Source organism: Cavia porcellus, unplaced genomic scaffold (genome assembly GCF_034190915.1).
Source record: "Cavia porcellus strain 051 isolate PalLab524CR breed Dunkin Hartley unplaced genomic scaffold, mCavPor4.1 scaffold_6, whole genome shotgun sequence".
Taxonomy (NCBI): Eukaryota; Metazoa; Chordata; class Mammalia; order Rodentia; family Caviidae; genus Cavia; species Cavia porcellus.
This window is the reverse complement of record NW_026947489.1, coordinates 28,012,934-28,033,054: the sequence shown is the minus strand read 5'-3', so window position 1 is coordinate 28,033,054 and position 20,121 is coordinate 28,012,934. Positions and strand designations below refer to the sequence as shown.

At 39.0% G+C, this 20,121-nt stretch overlaps 2 protein-coding genes across 4 annotated transcripts in view; one reads left to right on the top strand and one right to left on the bottom strand.

Moving 5' to 3' along the window:
* Positions 1–1,047: 1,047 nt before the first annotated feature.
* Positions 1,048–7,850, bottom strand: Lrrc57 (leucine rich repeat containing 57). The gene is given in 5 exon segments (XM_003475445.5): positions 1,048–1,946; positions 3,215–3,400; positions 6,356–6,624; positions 7,148–7,286; positions 7,389–7,850. Coding segments are annotated over 5 exon segments (1,083 nt in total). The 5' UTR covers positions 7,836–7,850; the 3' UTR covers positions 1,048–1,904.
* Positions 7,849–20,121, top strand: part of Haus2 (HAUS augmin like complex subunit 2) — a 26,187-nt gene continuing 13,914 nt past the window's right edge. Inside the window, exon 1 of one of the 3 annotated variants that reach the window (XM_023567397.2) lies at positions 7,849–7,997. In XM_023567397.2, the coding sequence (XP_023423165.1) occupies positions 7,922–7,997 (76 nt within the window). In that variant the 5' untranslated portion in view covers positions 7,849–7,921. The remainder of the gene's footprint in view (positions 7,998–20,121) is intronic. The other 2 variants (XM_003475446.4, XM_023567399.2) reach the window with 2 other exon arrangements.

Sequence of the window (20,121 nt, the reverse complement as noted above, 5' to 3'; positions counted from 1 at the left end):
GCACTGTACCACTGAGCTATACCCCTCACCCTACTCTAATAACTAAGTACATTAAAATTGTTACATTTGTAAGTTCTGATTGATAGATGAGAAATACTTACAAAATATTTAAAGGAAAGCTATTCAGTTTATGAAGAATAATAAAAATTAATGTTTAGAAAAAAACAAAACTCTGCAATTGATGCTGGTAAACTGGTACCTCCCATACCCAGGCTGAGAAACAGGGAAAGTAGCATACAGAACAAAATCCCTAGACCATACAGATGAGTAGGCTCTTATGATTTTAAAAAACCATCTTTGAGAACTGTCAGTATATCCTTATGTAAGATTAAAACTTTGGAAAATGATCAAAATTGTAGCTTCTTAAATGTTTGCATGACAGTCTGAAATCCTTCTACCTTTGTACCACTAAATGCTAGTAATAAGTATCATTGGACACACCAATGATTTTATTTTAAGGCATTTTATTAGTCATAAAACCTGAACAAGAGTGTAAAGTATTTTTTCCTAGTTTAGTTTTTAAAAAATTTAGGAGGGGGGCCAGGGATATAGCTCAGCAACAAAGCACCTGCCTGGCAAGCACAAGGTCATGAGTTTGATTCCTGGTACCCCCAGTCCCCCAAATTTTTTGTGTATATGGTACTGAGGATCATGGCCAGGGGCATTTTTCTATTGAGCTAATCCACAGCCCTTAATTTGTTGCCACAATGTTTATTTTTCCAGGTGGTTTTTTTGTTTGTTTTTATGCCTTTTTTTTTTTTTTATAAACAGGCTCTTATGGTGTAGCTCAGCCTGACCTTGAATTCACTGTATAGCTAGCCTGGCCTCTGAACTCTCAGCAATCTTCCTGCCTCAGCCTCCAGAGTGATAGGATGTGTGTGGCAGCTTTTTATTTTCTGAGATGGGCTCTCGCTGAGTGTCTTGGCCTGTCTTGACTTTGTGATCCTCCTACCTCAGCTTCCAGAGTACAGGCAGTTTATTATCAAAGAACAAAGGACCATTTACAAGTTACAATTCTGTCTTCTTTAAACAATCTTACATCCAAAATTCATTAAAAATTATTTATTTAATCATTCTCATTCAGAGAGTAAACTTAATAAATACAAGTCATCTAAAAAATATCGTAGCAATTATTTCCTAAAGGTAATTTTATTAGTAGAGTTATAAATACAAAAAAAGAGAAAGACTGCCAGAAATAAGACATAATTTTTAAACAAAGCTTCAGGAAAATCTTGATTATTACAGTCTCTCTTATATTTTATAAGTGTTTATAAGTTTGCATATACAGGTTTAGCTCTTCAGAGCCCCCCACCAATAAGGCACCTGCAATAGTAAAGAAATTGCTACTGCAGCCTTCAGTGGTATTGGTGCTTCTCTAATTAAAGCACACTTTAGTCAAGTCAGTCACATAGGTCCCAAACTCAGAGTATAAACATTGCAACTCAACTGATGCACTGGAATAATAAATCCTAGGATTAACCATACCAGCTTCTCATAACTTACATGAATTTCATAAAAACATGAAGCATGAACACATAGGTGGTGTGGCAGACAGCTCTTTGAAAGCTCACGTTGAAATGAAGCATAGTGTCAAGTTGTGGTGTGGCTATTCTGCTAACAAGCAGCACCTTGCACCTTATAAATAGCAACTAGATACTGGTGTTGAGGAGCAACACTGTCCATTACCCTATCAAAATCCAAAGTGGAGCATTCTTCATGTTACCTGACTTCTTTTCTTTTGGCTTATGTGAGAGCCTGAAAGGGAAGATTACTGAGTGAACTATGAACTCCTGGAGTGTTGTCTTCTTCCTGCAAATATCCTGAATAACAAGAGTCTCTGATACAGCCAGTTTCCAAGCAAGATTCCGTGCTAGTGTCCTGAAGGATTCCCACAAACCTGGAGATCATGCAAACTTCTTCTTGGTGGCTGTGAACCTCTCCATGTACTGAAGATCATGAAAGAATACAGATGTGATATTTTGGCAAAAGCACATAAGCCTGTTTATTACTTAGATAGCTTTGATTTTTTTGTTCTATAATTCTCCCCCCCTCCAGTAGTACTCAGGATTAAACTCAGAACCTCATGCAAGCTAATCATGTGTTCTGCCACTGAGCCACATTTCTTTATTTTCCATTTTTATTTATTTTGGATTTGATCCATTTTCTACAAAACCTACTTAATTCTAAATGCAAATCTAAAGCATGTTAATTTTTTTAAAATTGTAGTTTAATAATACAAAATCTATCAAAGATGATTTACAGTGAGCTGACTCATAGACAACTCAGCAGAGTACCACTTGCCCTGTTCTGTCATCTCCAAAATGGGGAAGAGCAAAACCTGTTAGCTAGCTGGGCATGGTGGCTCATGCCTGCAATCCCAACAACCAGAAGACTGAGGTAGGAGGATTGCTGCGAGTTCAAGGCCAGCTGAACCATATAGTGAGGCCCTTTTTCAAAAAACCACAAACAAAAACCTAAAGGCTTATTAGCCACACATTCATATGGGTTACCTCAGTGTTGTCTTCTGTGGGCTAGTGACTAGAAAAGCAGATATACAGTATACTCCCTAGTGATGTCACAATTCAGAATTCCTAGTTTTGGTCACTGCTGGATTTTTCCTTAGAACCTAACTACTAATTGTTCATAGAAACCCCGGCAAGTATCCACCACAATTTTTCATGGGGGAAGACAATAGCCAGTCTGAGAGCATTATTTCGTTCTTGCTGTTGACTGGCTGCTGCCCTGTAATCCATCTTTGACACCATTATTCCTTACATCATAATAGGTTGCTGTACTACCTACAGCTACCTCAAGTTTTTTTTTTTTTTTTTTTTTTTTGTCTTTTTCCTTTTTATCGGTACCAGGGATCAAACTCACGACTGCCTGCTTGCAAGGCAGGCGTTTATGCCACTGAGCTAAATCCTCAGCCCCCTGATTTTGTTTTTAAAAGCCTAAGATCCCCACCAAAAACTTTCTAAGGTTTCTGGTAGTGAACCTAAATCAAGTTTAAGTGTCAAGTTTAAGATACTACAGGAGGCTGAATTACTGGATTTTCTCCAGGAACTAAAAGGTTGTGCCACAGTAGCACAATAGGTATTTATAAGCATTTTTCTGACCGTATCTGAAATTTGAGATTTGTCACAATTTATGGGTGCTCTAGGAACATAACCCCTGTGAATTTCATGGGTGCACTGTAAACTGACTCAGTACATACCTTATCATAGCCTTCCAGTTCTCGAAGTTTCTTTATTTCAAAAAGATTGCCTTCTACAGCAAGCAGACAGATCTGGGAATCACTGAGGATACTCTGTGGAAGCATGCTGAGTTCCAGACAGTTCTCCTCCAGGCGAAGAACTTTAAGGCGAGGACAAGAAGATATCTTTACTGAGATTTGAGATATCTATGGAAAATAAGAGCGAAAAAATAAAGGGAAAAACAGAAGCTTTATAATTATAACTTTTTATTACAGGAAAACAAAGCAAAACATCTTGACTATTTGTCCTAGTTCTTTTTTCTTTTCCCATGTCCATTTTTCTCACTACCTACTCACTGCAGACGCCTCCATTATGTACCTTCTGTTATTACTCCTCCACTTCAAAAATAAAATTTTTTCTGAAGGTCACTAGAGGCATTTTGGAAACAAAATTTCCTAAGAAAAGAATGTTCATATGGAAAATGTGAGAATCACATAAGTTTAAAGAAAAATTACCTGTAATCAGAAATAACATCATTTGGTACATTTGGTACATTTACTGCCGTTCTATTGTGAGTACAGATACCAACCACTTCATTGCTGTAGACAAGGATTTATCCTCATTTTTTTGTTATTTGTATATGTTTAATCTCATTTTCTTTTGTATTTGTATTATTTATCTCTTAAAAAATTTTAATAACTTTTAGTATATGTTTCAGTACATACTGATTACATTCATTTCAGGGAGTTGGTACACATATCCTTTTTCTTTTTTTTTTGGTCTTTTTTGAGACAGGGTCTTGCTGTACAGTTCAGGCTGGCCTTGAGCTCACTTGTAACCCACACAGGCCTCAAACTCATTAACAATCCTCTTGCCTCAACCTCTTTTTGAATTATCTCTAATTTTTAGCTTTTTGGATATTTCTCAAGCAGTAGGCTGATACTTCTTAATCTTCTCTTTGAACCCATGTAGAAAGCTCAGTTATCTTTAAAGCTATATTTCAGTTATGACCTCAAAATCTGTACCTGTATTTCTATCTACTCATCTCTATTTCACCTTTATGTCTTTGACTAAAAGCAAAACCTTTTTTGTTGGTACCAGGAATTAAATCACAACCTCGCAGTTGCCAAGCAGGTGCTTGTGCCACTGAGCTAAACCCCTGGCCCAAAGTAAACCATTTTTTTTTTTTTTTTTTTTTGTCTTTTTCGTTTTTTTTTTTTTTTTTTGTCTTTTTCCTTTTTATCGGTACCGGGGATCGAACTCACGACTGCCTACTTGCAAGGCAGGCGCTTATGCCGCTGAGCTAAATCCCCAGCCCCTTTTGTTTTTTTTTTTTTTTTTTTTTTGTCGTCTTTTTCGTTTTTATCGGTACCAGGGATCGAACTCACAACTGCCTGCTTGCAAGACAGGCGCTTATACTGCTGAGCTTTAAATCCCGAGCCCCTCCAAAGTAAACCATTTCTAACCATCAACTTTGAGTACATGATTTATCATAATTCAGACTACTGTTCCTTTAGGCCAGTGGTGGTGAACCTATGGCATGCATGCCACAGTGGCTGTTTAGGACTTAAAGCTAGATATGAAACATTTGCCATCACTGCTCCAGGTTCTCAAAACACAAAACAATTCTCTCTGATTTATTCACCTCTTTTGCCTTTGCCGCTGGCCTTGAGCACATTTTGTAGCTCAGACTGGTCTCGAACTTGCAACAATCCTCCTGCCTCAGCCTCCCAAGTGCTGGGGTTACAGGTGTGTGCCTCCGTATCCAACTGGTTTTTGAGACAGGGTTTTACTGTGTAGTTCAGGCTGGCCTCAAAATTTAGTGCTCTTCCCACCTCACCCTTCTAAGTGGTGGGATTCCAGGGGTGTACCACCATACCTGACTTCCTAAAAAAAAATCATGTAGAAAAATGAGGCTAATGGGGCTGGGGATTTAGCTCAGCAGCATAAGCATCTGCCTTGTAAGCAGGTGGTCGTGAGTTCAATCCCTGGTACCGATAAAAAAAAAAAAAAGGCTAATCACATAGAAGATCAGTAACAATCTAAAACACTAATAATCACATGGCTAGTAGCTAACTACATTTGACAATGCAGATCTAGAAGAGCTGCTAGAAAACCTAAAGGATTCCCAATCTCTCAATGTTTAATGTCTCGTCACTTGTGTTTTGTGTGTAAACCAAATTTTTTTTTCCTCCACACAGGTATATAACCAAATTCTTCCAAAGTAATGGAAACAAATTTTATAACTATCAAAAAAAAAAAAAGGACAACTTTAGAAAGCCTGTCACTTAAGAATTTTTCAGAAAAAGGCCACATATTCAACAAAGATACAAAAAAGCAAACAGCCTCTGACGTCCAACTCAGAACCTATGACTTTAAGCCTCATTTCCACACTATATCTCTAGTACAACTCCTCACTAGGTAGGTAGGGTAGGGCCATGTCTGAGAAGTCCTGAAAAACTTGGGGGCCAGTGGGCATGATGGTGATGACTGTAATCCCAGCTACTCCAGAGGCTGAGGCAGGATTGCAAATGCAATCAATGCCTGCTTGGGTAACATAGTGAGGCGCTCATCTCAAAAAACAAAAACAGCACACCACCACATTGCATACCATGGCACCATGTATATCAAAGGAACACTGTATTAATTATTTTTGTTTGCTTGCTTTTGTTTTTTTTGAGACAATCTCACTATGTAGTTCAGGCTCACTTTGAACTTGTACTCCTCTTGCCTCAGCCTCCTGAGTGCTGGGATTATAGGAGTATTTCACCATGTCTGGTGATTATACTATTTAAATATTTTTGAGCTGGGGATGAAGTTTTTGGTAGAGCACTTGACTATAATGGCCAAGCCCTGGGTTTGATCCCAAACACCACATACACAAACACACAGACACACACACACATGACTTTTAATAACTTACTTTTGAAATTATTTTACTGTTACCTTTCCCATCCTCCTCCAAATACCTACACAACACACCCACCCATGACACTGTGTACTTTGAAATTAATTCAGTTTGTAGAATATAACTCCCATCTAGCCTTTGTTATCCAATTCATGTTACAGTTTAGAGGACAAGAGATTATCAAGAGACCGTACACCCAAAACATACACTAAGAAGAAAAACAAAAACAACCAAAATACCACAAGCTCTAGACCTGGTTCTGGTTGAGGTTGAGCTCAATAACCTGCAGCTCCCCGATGAGGTCAGGTATACTCCGAATCTGGTTCTTAGAGAGATCCAAGACATCCAAGTGCCGGAGGCTACAAAGTTGGGGTGGCAGTGCTCTCAACTGGTTCCCAGACAGGCTCAAGGTCTTGAGGGCAGAGAGCTGCCCAAAGGTAGCTGGCAGGTCTCTTAGGTGATTGTTGTTTAGACTAAGCATTTCGAGTTTTTTCAGATTGCATAACTCATCAGGTACAACAGCTGGTAAAGAAAAAAATTTTTAAACCCAATAAAACAATACCTGTGATGAAGTTTATTAAAGACTACACAGCAGCCTGCTTCCCCTCTTATTAATAAATGTAGAATTGTCACATGTGCCACTTTAGATACTGCATTTTACCAAAAGGTGTTCAGAAGGTGATGGTGCCATCAAAATGCAGCAGCATTTATGTGTACAATGAGCTCCTTGTTAAAGGGGCCTAGGCACAATCTGACAGCAGTTTTGTGAGATGTGGGAAAGCCTCCCCTTCCTGTTCTAACCCCCTTTCCAAATTAGGTAACTTTGTTTACATCACATCCCAAAGATCTTCCCTTTGAAGTCCAAATTAGCCCGCTAACAATCATACCACCCACGGAGGCTTGAAGATACAATAATAGGTAAAAGTTTCCTGGAACCTGGTATTCTCTATCTTGAGTCCTCTGAATAGTTTCATAATAACAAAAAATAGGCTTGCAGCAGAAAAACCACCCCCTTGTCACCGCTGATTAGGCGCAGAAGCCATACTTAGTTTGTTGCTGTTCAGCGACAGGCTCTTCAGCAGAGTAAACTTCCCTATCAGCAGAGGCGGGAGACTCTCGATCTTGTTGTTGGACAAGTCGATAGTCCTAAGGTTGCTCGTGAGCTTCTGCAACTCTGCGGGGAACTGGAGAAAGAAGTTGACAGCAGGCAGACCCTCTCTCTGATTAACTTCGCCGCCCCAGATCCCTCTCCCTCAAGGTCCCAGTCTAGTCCCTCTCAGTCTCACCTCAGTCAGTCCACGGTCCTTAAGCTGAAAGACACCGGTTTTCTGCGCCGTTTCCACATGAGCGCGGAGGGCACTGTTTCCCATCTTAGTGCCGCGCTTCAGGTCCCTGTGGGAGGGAAAGCTGCTGTCACTGCTCAGTCTAGTCGCACCGCCACCCTGTAAGTCTCCTGTTACGGTGTCCACCTCAGGCGTCACCTTCTGTGAACCCTGGATCCTGGGCGCCAGCCTAGAAGATCGAGGCAGAAAAGGAAGAACACACAGCCCGGTTCCAAATTCCTGCAGATTTTGAAGCTCGCCTTTTGGAGTTTCTGGAGGACCAGGAATTCCGGGACTCGCTACTGGCCGCTCGGAAAAGAGAAGGTTCCCTAGCAGCAGATCCTAGACCCGCGCTGGTCTGGGATGCGCTCCCAAAGCTTCCGCCCGCACTGGACCGCGCAGTGACGTCATCTGACCGCGCCGAGCCTGCGCCTGGCCTTCCACTCATCCCAGGCTAGCTCCTGGGAGGCGCGAAAAAGAATGGCTGCTGCTAACCCATGGGAGCCAGCTTCAGAGCCCAATGCCGCTGGGCTACTGCTGAACCACCTTGTGGCCTCAGGGATGGTCACTCAGGTGCGTTGGGGGTTGGGGGGCTCGTCATCATAATGGTGCCCCACGGTGGCGACAAGGTTTGGTTGTGAGGTGGAAGGAATGCCGGTTGGGAGTTGTAACCAATCTAGGGAGTCTATCCTGGATTCTTTAAAAGCGACCATCTAAGTAGATGGTGTTGGGAATAGAGTGTTTTCAGTGTTTATGTACAAATTAACCAGACCCATTTGTGGAAAGTATATAGTGTTACCATGTTGATGCTACTTCTACATTAATGTGCTGCGGTGTCAGGAAATAATGGTAACGAGGTAAAACAAGCATTCTCAACCACTCTTATTTATGCGAGAGGCCATCTACAGATTGCCAGGGGTAGCTCTTCTTTGGGCAACTTACAAGCCCCCTTGCCAAAACAAAAAGTATTGGCGATAAAGATACTGTATAAAAGACTTTGTAGGGGCTGGGGATTTGCTCAGTGGCATAAGCATCTGCTTTGCAAGCAGGCAGTCGTGAGTTTGATCCCTGGTACCGATAAAAAAAAAAAAAAGACTTTGTAACATGAATTAGGCAAGGATTAATTTTGAGGAGAATAGAAGGATGTAAGTTTAAGTTGGTCAAGAAGAGCATGTTCAGCCGGGCGTGGTGGCACATGCCTGTAATCCCAGCACTCGGGAGGCTGAGGCAGGAGGATCGTTTCGAGTTCCAGACCAGCCTGGGCTACAAAGTGAGCTCAAGGCCAGCCTGAACTGCATAGGGAGACCCTGTCTCAAAAAAAAAAAAAAAAAAAAAAAAAAAAAGAGCATGTTCATAGACGATGGAAAGCAACCAGTAAAGGGTGAAATCAACATCGGAGGAAGTAATGGAATATGAGCGGCTGAAAAGAATGAAGAAACGGAACAAGGGCATTGAGGGTGAGGAAAAAAAACTTTGATATATAAAGAGAAAATAGAGGAATTTCAATAAAAAGAAAGTTGAGAAAAGTTAGTTGAAAAGGTAAGTACTACAGAAATCAGCAATACAAGCATGATGAAAGATTTATGGGAAATACACAATTTTTTTTATACTTATAAGATTCATTGTAGACTTATAATACAGTACCATAAGGCATTATTTGTGGTGCTGGGTTTGGAATCCGGGCATGCTAAGCAAGCCCTCTACCACTAAGCTGTGTCCCCAAACTCTGACGGTATTTTTAAAGAAACTAACATCTTATATCTCTGTTTTCTGATGTATCAGCCCTTAAGAACTCTGATTAGATAGTGTCTGAAAGATTTTAGACTTACTTTGATGACCCATTGTTGACCTGGTATGGTGGTACACAGTTGTAATCCTGGCTGTTTGAGAAGCTGAAGCAGGAGAAGCTCAAGTTTGAGGCCAGTTTTAGCATCTTAGCAGAACCCTTTTTTAGGATGTTTGGTTTTTTGATACAGGGTCTCACTTTGTGATGCAGACTGGCCTTGAACTGTGGATTACAGTTGTTGGCCACCACAACCAGCTTTGGAATCCTGTTTGGGTATCACTTGTCTAGAATGCCCAGGCCTTGGGTTTAATTCCTTTGGTAGTATTGAAAAACAAAGAAAAGGAAAAGTGAGGTGGAAGAGACATCAACAGTTATGCTTAAAATTTTGGTGTCATATTCTCTTCTCAGAAACATAACTTGGTGAAATTTTTGATTTTTATTAGTACTTACTTGCATTACATGAATTGCTTTCCTTGTGGGGAATTGGTACATGTACTTAACATATCTTATTTCTGTTATCTATTTTTTATTTTACTATTTATATTGTGGGTTTCTCATATAAAGGAAATCATGCAATATTTAAACTTGTGCAACAGATTTATTCCATTTTCTGCTAATGACTCAGGTTTATCCTTCTATATGGTACAGAAGTATTCCATTGTGTATTAATGCTACATTTTCTTTTTTCTTTTCTTTCTTTTTTTTGTCTTTTTGAGACAAGGTCTTGCTGTGCAGTTCAGGTTGGCCTTGAGCTCACTTTGTAGCCTAGGCTGGTCTCGAACTCACAGTGATCCTCCTGCCTCAGCCTCCCAAGTGCTGAGATACAGGCATGAGCCACCACATTTTCTTTATCCATTCTTCTATTGAAGAGGCTGCTTCCAAGATTTAGCTTGTTATGAATTGTGCTGCCATAAACATGGGTATGCATGTATCTTTGCAGTATGACGTCTTTAACTTTTTTGGAATGATATCTAGATGACGAATTGCTGGGTCAAATGGAATTTTTAGTGTTAGTGTTTTGAGGAATCTCCTTTAATTTCCATAATAGTTGTACCAATTTACACTCCCCCCCAACAGTAGAGAAGGGTTTCTTTTTGACCGTAGCCTTGCCAGTATTTGTTGTTATTTGATTCCTGTTTGATGGACGTTCTTACTGGAGTGAGATGGAATCTTAGTATTATTTTTGTTTATTTTATACTCTTTTTATTCTTTTTGATTTTATACTGTTTTGTTTTTTATTTGGGGGGGTTTGAGATAGGATCTTGAAATTCACCTTATAGTTCAGGCTAGCCTCAACCTCATGGGAATTCTCCTGACTCAGTCTCCGGAGTACTGGGATTACAGGCTCCACCAACATGCCCAGTTTCAGTGTTTTAATTTTCATCTCTGGCAGCCCAGTGATATTGAACAGTTTTACATATTTGTTAGCCATTTGTGCTCCTTCTAACAAATGTTTATTCATTTCAGTTGCCCTTTCTTTGAACCAAACTTAGAACTTTGTGCTTGCCAGGCAGATGTTGTATCACTGAGCTATATTCCCAGCCTGAGTTGCCCATCTTTTGATTGTATGTTTTATGATGGTGACACACGCCCATAATTCCAGTGTTCAGGAGGCTGAGACAGGAGGATTATCGCAAGTTTGAGGCCAACCCAAGCTACATAGTGAGTTCAAGGCCACTCTGAACTTTGTACTATAACTTCAGGTATGGAATTGTGATACCTCCTGCTTTGCCCATGGTACCCAAGATTCCTTTTGCTATTCTGGGTCTCTTGTGGCTCCGTATGAATTTTATGATTGTTTTCTCTAGTTCAGTGAGGAATGCTGTTGGTATTTTGATTGAGATTGTGTTAAATCTATCAATTTGGAAGTATGGCTGTTTGACTATATTGGTTCTACCTATCCAGAAGCAGGGAATTTCTTTCCATTTTCTGATGGTCTTTTCAATCTCGTTTTTCAGAGTACTGTAGTTTTCATTGTAGAGGGCTTTCACTCCCTTGATTAGGTTAATTCTTTTTTTTTTTTTTTTTTTTTTTTTTTTTGTCTTTTTCATTTTTATCGGGTACTGGGGATCAAACTCACGACCGCCTGCTTGCAAGGCAGGTGCTTATGCCACTGAGCTAAATCCCCAGCCCCTTAGGTTAATTCTTTACTACTTAGTTTTTCTAGATGCTATTGTGACTATATTATTTTCCTAAGATATTTCTCAATGAATTCATTGTTGGTGTACAAGAACACTATTGAGTTTTGTGGTCATTGGAAGAATGAGTTGGTGAAAGGTAGGGTTAACTATATGTAAGATAATGAGATTTTTGCTTTAGTTTATACCCAAGAATTGCTATGATGGATATTTTCTAGCAAGCTTGAGTGAATCATAGTCTTAATCAGAGTTTCTTCTGCTGGCAGTATATAAGGATCTGGGCCTACAAAAAATATCTTTGAATCTACTACTAATTTCTCAGTCTGTGTTCTGCCCTCTTCTCCATTTTCTCTATTTCTCCCTCTCCCTCATGTAGTACTGAGGATTGAACCCAGGGTAGCCCTTTTAAAAATTAAACTATTTGCAGTATTGGGGATTGAGCCAGGCCCTTCCCACTGAACTACATGCCTGACCCTTTTTGTTTTTATTAATTTTTATTAATTTAGGGGTCTAAGTGCCTAAATCACTCAGGCTTGGCTTCTGTGTCAACCTCCCAGAGCTAGGATTACAGGGCTGCACCACACCTATTAAGAGCTTCTTCTTAACTGCTTTGTTGTACTGCGTACTCCCCGACCCTAGATAGTCTTAACTATGTACTCTAAGCTGGTCTTTTTTGTTTGTCTTTTTCGTTTTTATCGGTACCAGGGATTGAACTCACGACTGCCTGCTTGCAAGGCAGACGCTTATGCCGCTGAGCTAAATCCCCAGCCCCCCTAAGCTGGTCTTGAAGTCATGATATTCCTGCAACAGCCTTCCTAGTGCTGGAACTACAGGTATACACCACCATACCTCGCATGACGTTTCTTATGTCAAACATAAAGATCCTGGATTCCAACTTCTTATTGTGTCTAATTACAGAGTAAACAGGAATGTCCTAAATAGGCCTTCCTTTTTCTTGGAATCTTTTCACTTTCAGATCCCTTTACCCCAGTAGCATATAAAGTATATAGTATCAGTATATAGTATCAGTAACTGAAGGTAAGGATCCTCTTGTATTCCCCAATTTCTGTTTTTTTTTTTTTCTTTTTTTGTAATGTAGGACTAAGTCATAACCCTCAAATGGTTGTAATTTTTATTTATTATGGGAGATTAATTGCTCTTTCATTCTTTCTTTTTACTATTCCCTGTGTGTGTGTTTTTAATTGTTTCTTGGCCTTTTGGCCAAGATCACGTGGAGACAGGGTTTCACTATGCAGTTCAGGCTAGACTTGAACTCATTTTGTAGCTCAGAGTCTGGTCTCAAACTTGTAGCGATCCTTCTGCCTCAGCCTCTCAAGTGCTAGTATTACAGGTATGTGCCATCACATGAGCTTCTATTCCCTCCTTGAACACTATTATTTTCACTCTGGTTTCATTTGCACTCAGCTAAGCATCATTACCTTATTAATGAATCCAACAGCTTACTAGTTTAGTAAGTATATGCCGAAAATGAGTTTGTACACATGGAAGGATGGAGATATACCAGATAGTAGGATTACAGTGTGCTCTGGGAGGTGTTCTATTTTCCATCTAAGAGAGAATAGAAAGAAAATAACAGAGTAGGGCTGGCAAGATGGAAACAAGGTAAATTAGATGTGTTCTAACTGCTATCATGATACACATTTGCCATCTAAGATATCTTGTGTTATCTTCCCTAACTAATGGCATAGCTATCCTGCTGGTCAACTGAAACAAAATCCTTGGCAACAGTGTTAACTCTGTACACATGAATGTGTGCATGTGTGTATGTGTGCACATGTGTGTAACTGAGGAATACCACTGAGCTATATCTCCAGCCTTTTTTAATTGCTGTTGACCTACTACACATATCATCTTGCCTAAAATGCTGTAGCAGCCACCTGTTTAAGTATCCAACATCCAGTCCATCTATCCACTAGTTTTGTTTTTTTAGATTTTATTTAAAGAAAAACTAAAGAAAATAGGTAGAAATAATACATACGTTCAGAGAAAAAATAAACAGTAAGAAATCACTAGTTGATGTTTACATACTGTCCTTTTACAAATAGATGTTCAAGATACAAAAGTGGAACATATAAAGCGGGAATTCAAACAGTGAGACTGCAACCAGTTCTGTTCGACTATCCAACAAAAACTTAGTAATATGGTTGTCAATCCTATATGCTTAAACATACATGCAGTTATCCATATCTTCATTTATGTTGAGATTAAACAAACTAAAGCAGGCTAATGTCATTCTGAACAAAGAATAGTAGCATTGCTGGATTTCATATCATGACACTCCAGGATCAGCACTGGGTACTTGAGTGTCTCTTTTTTCTTCAAAGTATTTGTTTATTTCATTGTGTGTCATAAGATCAGTTCTCATAAACTGTTCATAGGTTCTACACATGCATGAGCCCTAACATGTATTTCTATCCTTTCTATATTAGAGGGAGAAACAAAACAAAGCAAGACAAAACAAAACATATTCCTATAAACACATGAAACGAAAAAGACATGTTAGACCATTGTACAAGGAATTCTACCATAGTTCCTGTGTTGTCTCTTGTTATCTTCAATAGAATTGGCTATATCATCAGACATAGTATAACTGAATATATCAGTGCATAACAGTATTAATAAAAACACAACTTTGTGTATAGTATAAAACTTCAAAAACAGGCAGTTATCAAACCAGAATGTGTATCGTAGATTCTTGTCATCTTCAGTGTAGTTGCCTATATTTTCAGACTTGATACTATCAATCATACCAGTTTTGAATAAAATCTGTCGATACCAAACAGTAATCAAACAAACCAGATTTAACTAAGATCAATCATGATAAGCCAATTTAAGTCATACAGGGCTCCAGATTAAGATAATAGGATATTAAAGATGTTCACTGTGCTATATCCTGATGTTTTTGGGATAGCTGTCTATGCCCTCAAATCTAATGCAAGTAGACAAACTGGGACAGAATAAAATCTATCTAAGCAGAGTGGTGTGAGTAATATGGGTTTTAAATCCTGATACACTATTAACAATATCTTCTGCCATCTTTTTTAAGACTCTCCCTCCCCTTTCACTTCCCCAGGTTACACTGTGCATTTTTGGATCTCACCAAGACCCTTGGTTTTAAATTGGGTGGGGAGCAACCTGCTATTTACCTAAGTGGTTCTGAACCTTCTCTCTCCTGGACTTGATCTCTAATTGCATTCCTTTACCAATTAAAGCCTGTCTTTCCAACCTATCCACAAATACTGGTCTAGTTGCCCCTATTACTCTCTGGTTCTCTGTCACATAGAGCATTGTTTTCTCATATTTGATTTTCAGTCCATGTACTTTTTTTTCATGTTAATTATATTTCCTATAAATAGCGTCTCCAAGGACCCTACCTCCTGATCTACTCCACATGTGGTTCTTTTTTTTTTTTATTTAAGTGTATCAAGGCCGTCTATATTAGAGATTATAACCAACCTCCTCTGCCTCATTTCTGTTATGCTCTTTTTTTGCCATCAGTTGTCTGCTTATCTTATTCATTCTGTTTTCTGCTCCATTCATTGAGGCCTCTCTGCCACTGTTCCTGAAGTCCTAGTACTTTTCTCTCTCTCTAGAATGCCCTGCAATATTCTCTGTAGAGTTAGATTGGTTGTTGCGAATTTCCCAAGTTCCTCTTTGTCTTGGAAGCATCTTGTTTCTCCATTAATTTCTAGAGACGTTTAGTAGGGTATACCAATGTGGGTTGGAGGTTATTTTCTTTCAGGGCTTGGAATATTTTGCTCCAGGCTCTTCTTGACTTGATGGTTTGTTTTGAGAAGTCTGCCGTTATTCTGATGGGCCTTCCTTTATAGGTTATCTGTTTCTTGACTCTTAACAGCTTTTAATATTCTGTTCTTATATTAAATTTCTGGGATCTTGATTATTATATGCGTGGGTGTAGCTCTGTTTTGGTTGTAGGTGGCTGGAGTTCTGTATGCCTTATACATCAGAATATCATTTGGTTTTCCTATGTTTGGGAAGTTTTCCTTAATTATTTCTTTGAATAGCCTTTGTAGTTCCTTTGTTTGTACCCCTGCTTCTTCATTTACATTCTTTATTCTGAAGTTATAGATCCTTTTGTCATCTTCTAGCCTTTGTATTGTTACTGCTTGTTTCCTTGTTATTTTTAAAAAGTATTCCTTTGATTATCCCACATTGCAAAACTGTCCTCCAGTTTGGATAATCTATCTTTAGTTTCTTTCAAGCAGATTTGCCATCTTTCCTTAGAGTTTTTAATTTCCTGGTAATCTCTTTGAAACTGCTTCATGTATTCTATATTTTCTTTATATTCTTCATCAAATGGTTCTCTTCTTTCTTTGAGTTCCTCCCTTCTTCCGTCTGTGTCTGCTTGAGGGGTGCTTAGCATCTCTTTTATTAATCTTCTTATATCTTGCTTTACTTGGCTAAATATTCCACTTTTGAACTCGTCTCTGAGGTCCCGTAGATATCTCTTTATGTCCATGGTGCCATGTCTGATATTGCATGATTGCTGTTCTTATGTTCCTTTGTATTTACCTGTCTTGGGTCAGTGTTCTCAGGGTTGGGACCTGGGGACTTTTTCTTGTTGTTTCCTCTTCCCATCTTTTTTGTTTCTTTCAGGAAGTCCCAGTTTCTTTCTTTGTTGGTTACAATTCTTCTGAAGCATGCTGGCTAGGTGACCCTTCCTACTGTAGTGTGCTAGTGAGTTGCAAACAGGGACAGCATATGCTGGCCCCTCCCCTGCGGATCAGTCAAGCTGCTGAGGCCTGCACTGTATTACTGTATGCTGCCTCCCCTCCAGGTCAAACTTCTGAGGCTTCACTGCGTTAGTGTGCGCCACCTCTATAGGGAATTGATTTCGGATAACCTATTAGGTCTCAGCCAGGTCGTGTGACCCAGGCTAGCTCACTCCACCAATCCCATTCAGGAAGGGAACAACTAACTGAAGTCACTGCTGCCTCTTGTACTTGCCAGTCTTGCCCGGTCCCAGAGTGTCTTCCACCGGAGCCCCCTTTCTGTGGAATGGCTCCACTCCTGTCACTCACCACAGGTCGATGTAGGCTCCCCACCAGCTCAGTTCTCCATTCGGCTGGCTGACCCCTGACCTCAGTGTAACTGTGCCTCCAGTGAGTCAAAGCAGTGGGACCTCGGACGGCTCGGCAAGTCACCCACTGTGGCGGGAGCACTGAATCTTTAGCTGTTCCAATAATAGCACCAGTACTGTATGTTTGATTGTTTCTTCTCACCTTAGTTTCTTCTTGGGACGAGAAAATTCATCTCCCTCTGTTCAGAGCTCCCCACGCTATATTATGTTGAATTTTAAGTTGACTATCTCAGGTAGCCTCTGTAGCCAGCTGTTATCTATCTGCCATCTTTGCTCCTTCCTCATTTGTTTTGTTTTGCTATTGGTTCTAGCAGGTATTGCCAACTTTTTTGGCACTCGGAAACAGTTTTCTGTACTTTGACATGGTTGCTAAATTTAAATATATTCTGACTGTTGAGAATGGTGGTGCATGCTTATAATCCCAGCACTTGTGTGGCTGAGGAAGGAAGATTACCGTAAATTTGAAGTCAGCCTGGACTACATAGTGATACCCTGTCTCAAACAGAAAAACCTGATATCAATAAATGAAATTTAAAATGTAATTAAAACCTATCAACAAAGGAAAATACAGGCCCTGATGGAGTCACTGTTGAATTCTACAAGAAATTTAGTGAAGAATTAACACTACTTCTCAAACTCTTTAAAATGAAATTGAAAGAGAAGTGGTACTCCCAAATTCATTCCAGGAAACAAGCATTACTCTGATTCCAAAACCAGAGAAGGACCCAACTAAGAGAATTACAGGCCAATCTCCCTAATGAACATTGATGCAAAAATCCTCAATAAGATACTGGCAAGCAGATTTCAACAAATCATCAAGAAGATTATACACCATGATCAAGTGAGATTCATCCCAGGGATGCAGGGATCATTCAACATATGTAAATACATAAATGTAATACATCATATTAACAGAGCCAAGGACAAAAATTGTATGATCATCTTAATAGATGCAGAAAAACCTTTTCACAAAGTTCAGCACCCATTCATGATGAAAACTCTACAGAAAATTGAAATAGATGGTCTTTATCTCAATCTGATAAAGCCCATCTATGACAAACCAACAGCCAACATGATACTAAATGGACAAAAACTGAAAGCTTTCTCTTGAAAATCAGGAACAAGATAAGGATGTCCACTGTCTCCACTCTTATTCAACATAGTCCTGGAAACTTTAGCTGGAGCAATTAGACAAGAGAAAGAAATAAAAGGAATAAAGAGAAGAAAGGAAGAAGTGCCAGGGATTTAGCTTAGCAGCATAAGTGCCTGCTTGGCAAGCACAAAGTTGTGAGTTTGGATCCCCTGTACCAAAAACAAAACAAAGGAAGAAGTTAAGCTGTTGTTATTTTCAGATGACATGATAGTCTACTTAGACGACCCCAAAAACTCCACCAAGACTTCTAGATTTAATAAGCAAATTCAGTAATGAAGCTGATTACAAAGTCAGCACTTAAAAATCAATAGCCTTCCTATACCTGAATAACTCACTGAGAGAGAAATCAGGGAAACAATACTTTTCATAATAGCATCCAAAAAAAATGAAATACCCAGGTGTCAATCTAACAAAGACCTCTACATTGCAAACTGTAGTACTCTGAAAAGGGAGATTGAAGAGGATATTAGAAAATGGAGAGATATTTTGTGTCTCCAATATAGTAAAAATGGCCATTTCAAAATTTCAAAGCTGTTATACAGATTCAATGCAATACCAATCAAGATTCCAGTAACATATCTCACCAAATTAGAGAAAACAATCCTAAAATTCATGTGGAACCAGAAAAGACCTGGAATAGCAAAGGTAATCCTGAGCAACACAGACAAGACAGGGGATATCATAATCCCTCACTTGAAATTATACTATAAAGCTACTGTGATAAAAACAGTGTGGTACTGGCAAAAAATAAAACAGACCCAAAGATCAATGGAACAGATTAGAAGATGCAGAAATAACTTCAGACATACTAAGCCATCTTATTTTTGACAAAGATGTCAATAAATGGTGCTGGAAAAACTGGCTTTACATATGCCAAAGGTTAAAACTGGATCCATAGGGGTGGGGATTTAGCTCAGCAGTATAAGCACCTGCGTGGCAAGCATGAGATCATGAATTGTTGGATCCCCAGTACAAAAAAAAGAAAACTGGACCCATATCTTTCACCATGCACTGTTAAAATTAAAATGGATCAAAGATCTTAATATTAAAACAGAACCACTATGTTGGAAGATAGAATAGGTAAAACTTTTGAAGATATTCATGTAGGCTTCATGAACAAAACTCTTGACTGAACAAGAACTATCACAAAGAATCAACAACTAGAATCTTATCCTACCAAAAAGCTTTTGCACAGCAAGAAAAACCACCAACTGAAGAGATAGCCCACAATGTGGGAGAAAATGTTTGCCAGCTATTCCTCAGATAAAGGGTTACTATTGAAAACTTACAAAGAATGCAAAAAATCAGACCTTCCAGATTTAAAGACTCAATCCAAAAAGGAACATCTGAGATGAATACACACTTCTCAGATGAAGAAATACAAACAGCAAATAAATACGTGAAAAAATGTTAAACAGCACTGGTCATTTGAGAGATGCAAATTAAAACGACACTGAGATTTTACCTCACCCCAGAAATAATGGCTAGTATTAAGAAATCAACCAATAACAAATGCTGGAGGAGCTGTGGAGAAAAAGGAACCCTTTTCCATTGTTGGTGGGAACGCAGACTGGTACAACCACTGTAGAAATCAATGTGGATATTCCTCAAAAAACTAGGACTAGAGTTCCCATTCAACCCTTCTGGGTTATCTTTCTAAAAGAATTAAGAACATCATATCACAATGATATATGTACACCTATGTTTCTAGCAGCATAGTTTATAATATCCAGATCTTGGAAACAACCTAAATTCCCATCCACTGAGAAATGGTTAAAAAAGATGCTGTATTTTTATATAATGAAATACTACTCAGTCAAAGAATGATAAAGTGGACATTTTTATAGGTAAATGGATACACCTTGAGAACACTTATTAGTGAAATATATCACGCATGTATAAACATCATGTTGTTTCATTAGTATGATAAGGAAAAAAACATGTATTTTGTCCCACAGAGAATGACTTCAGCCTAGCAGTGACTCAGGCCACACTTTCCTTTACTTTAACTAACCCACTGTGAGCCATTTTGAGTTGACTTTTGGATGTCTTTTTTTTCTTTTTTTGTACTGGAAATTGAACTCATGACCTCATCTTGCCAGGGAGGCGCTTATGCCACTGAGCTAAATCCCCAGCCCAACTTTTGAATGTCTTAAGCAATTTTTGATGTGCTACAAGGTTTGGGTTTTCTGCATGTGGATATCAGTTGTCCCAGTATATTTACTGAGGATACAATCCTTTCTCCACTTAATTGCTTTTGCATCTTTGCCAGAAATCAATTGTCTATTATGTGGGTATCTATTTTGAGACTTTATTTTGGTACTTTGGTGGTTTGTGTATCTTGATATTAATGCCATTTTGTCATGATTAGTGTAATTTTGTGATTAAGTTGTGGGATTGGGGAGGGTTGGAGCTCTAATTTTGTTCCTTTAAAGGTTGTTCCTTTTAAAGTTTTTTAGACTGTTCTGAGTCTTAATTTTATAGAAACGTAAGAATCA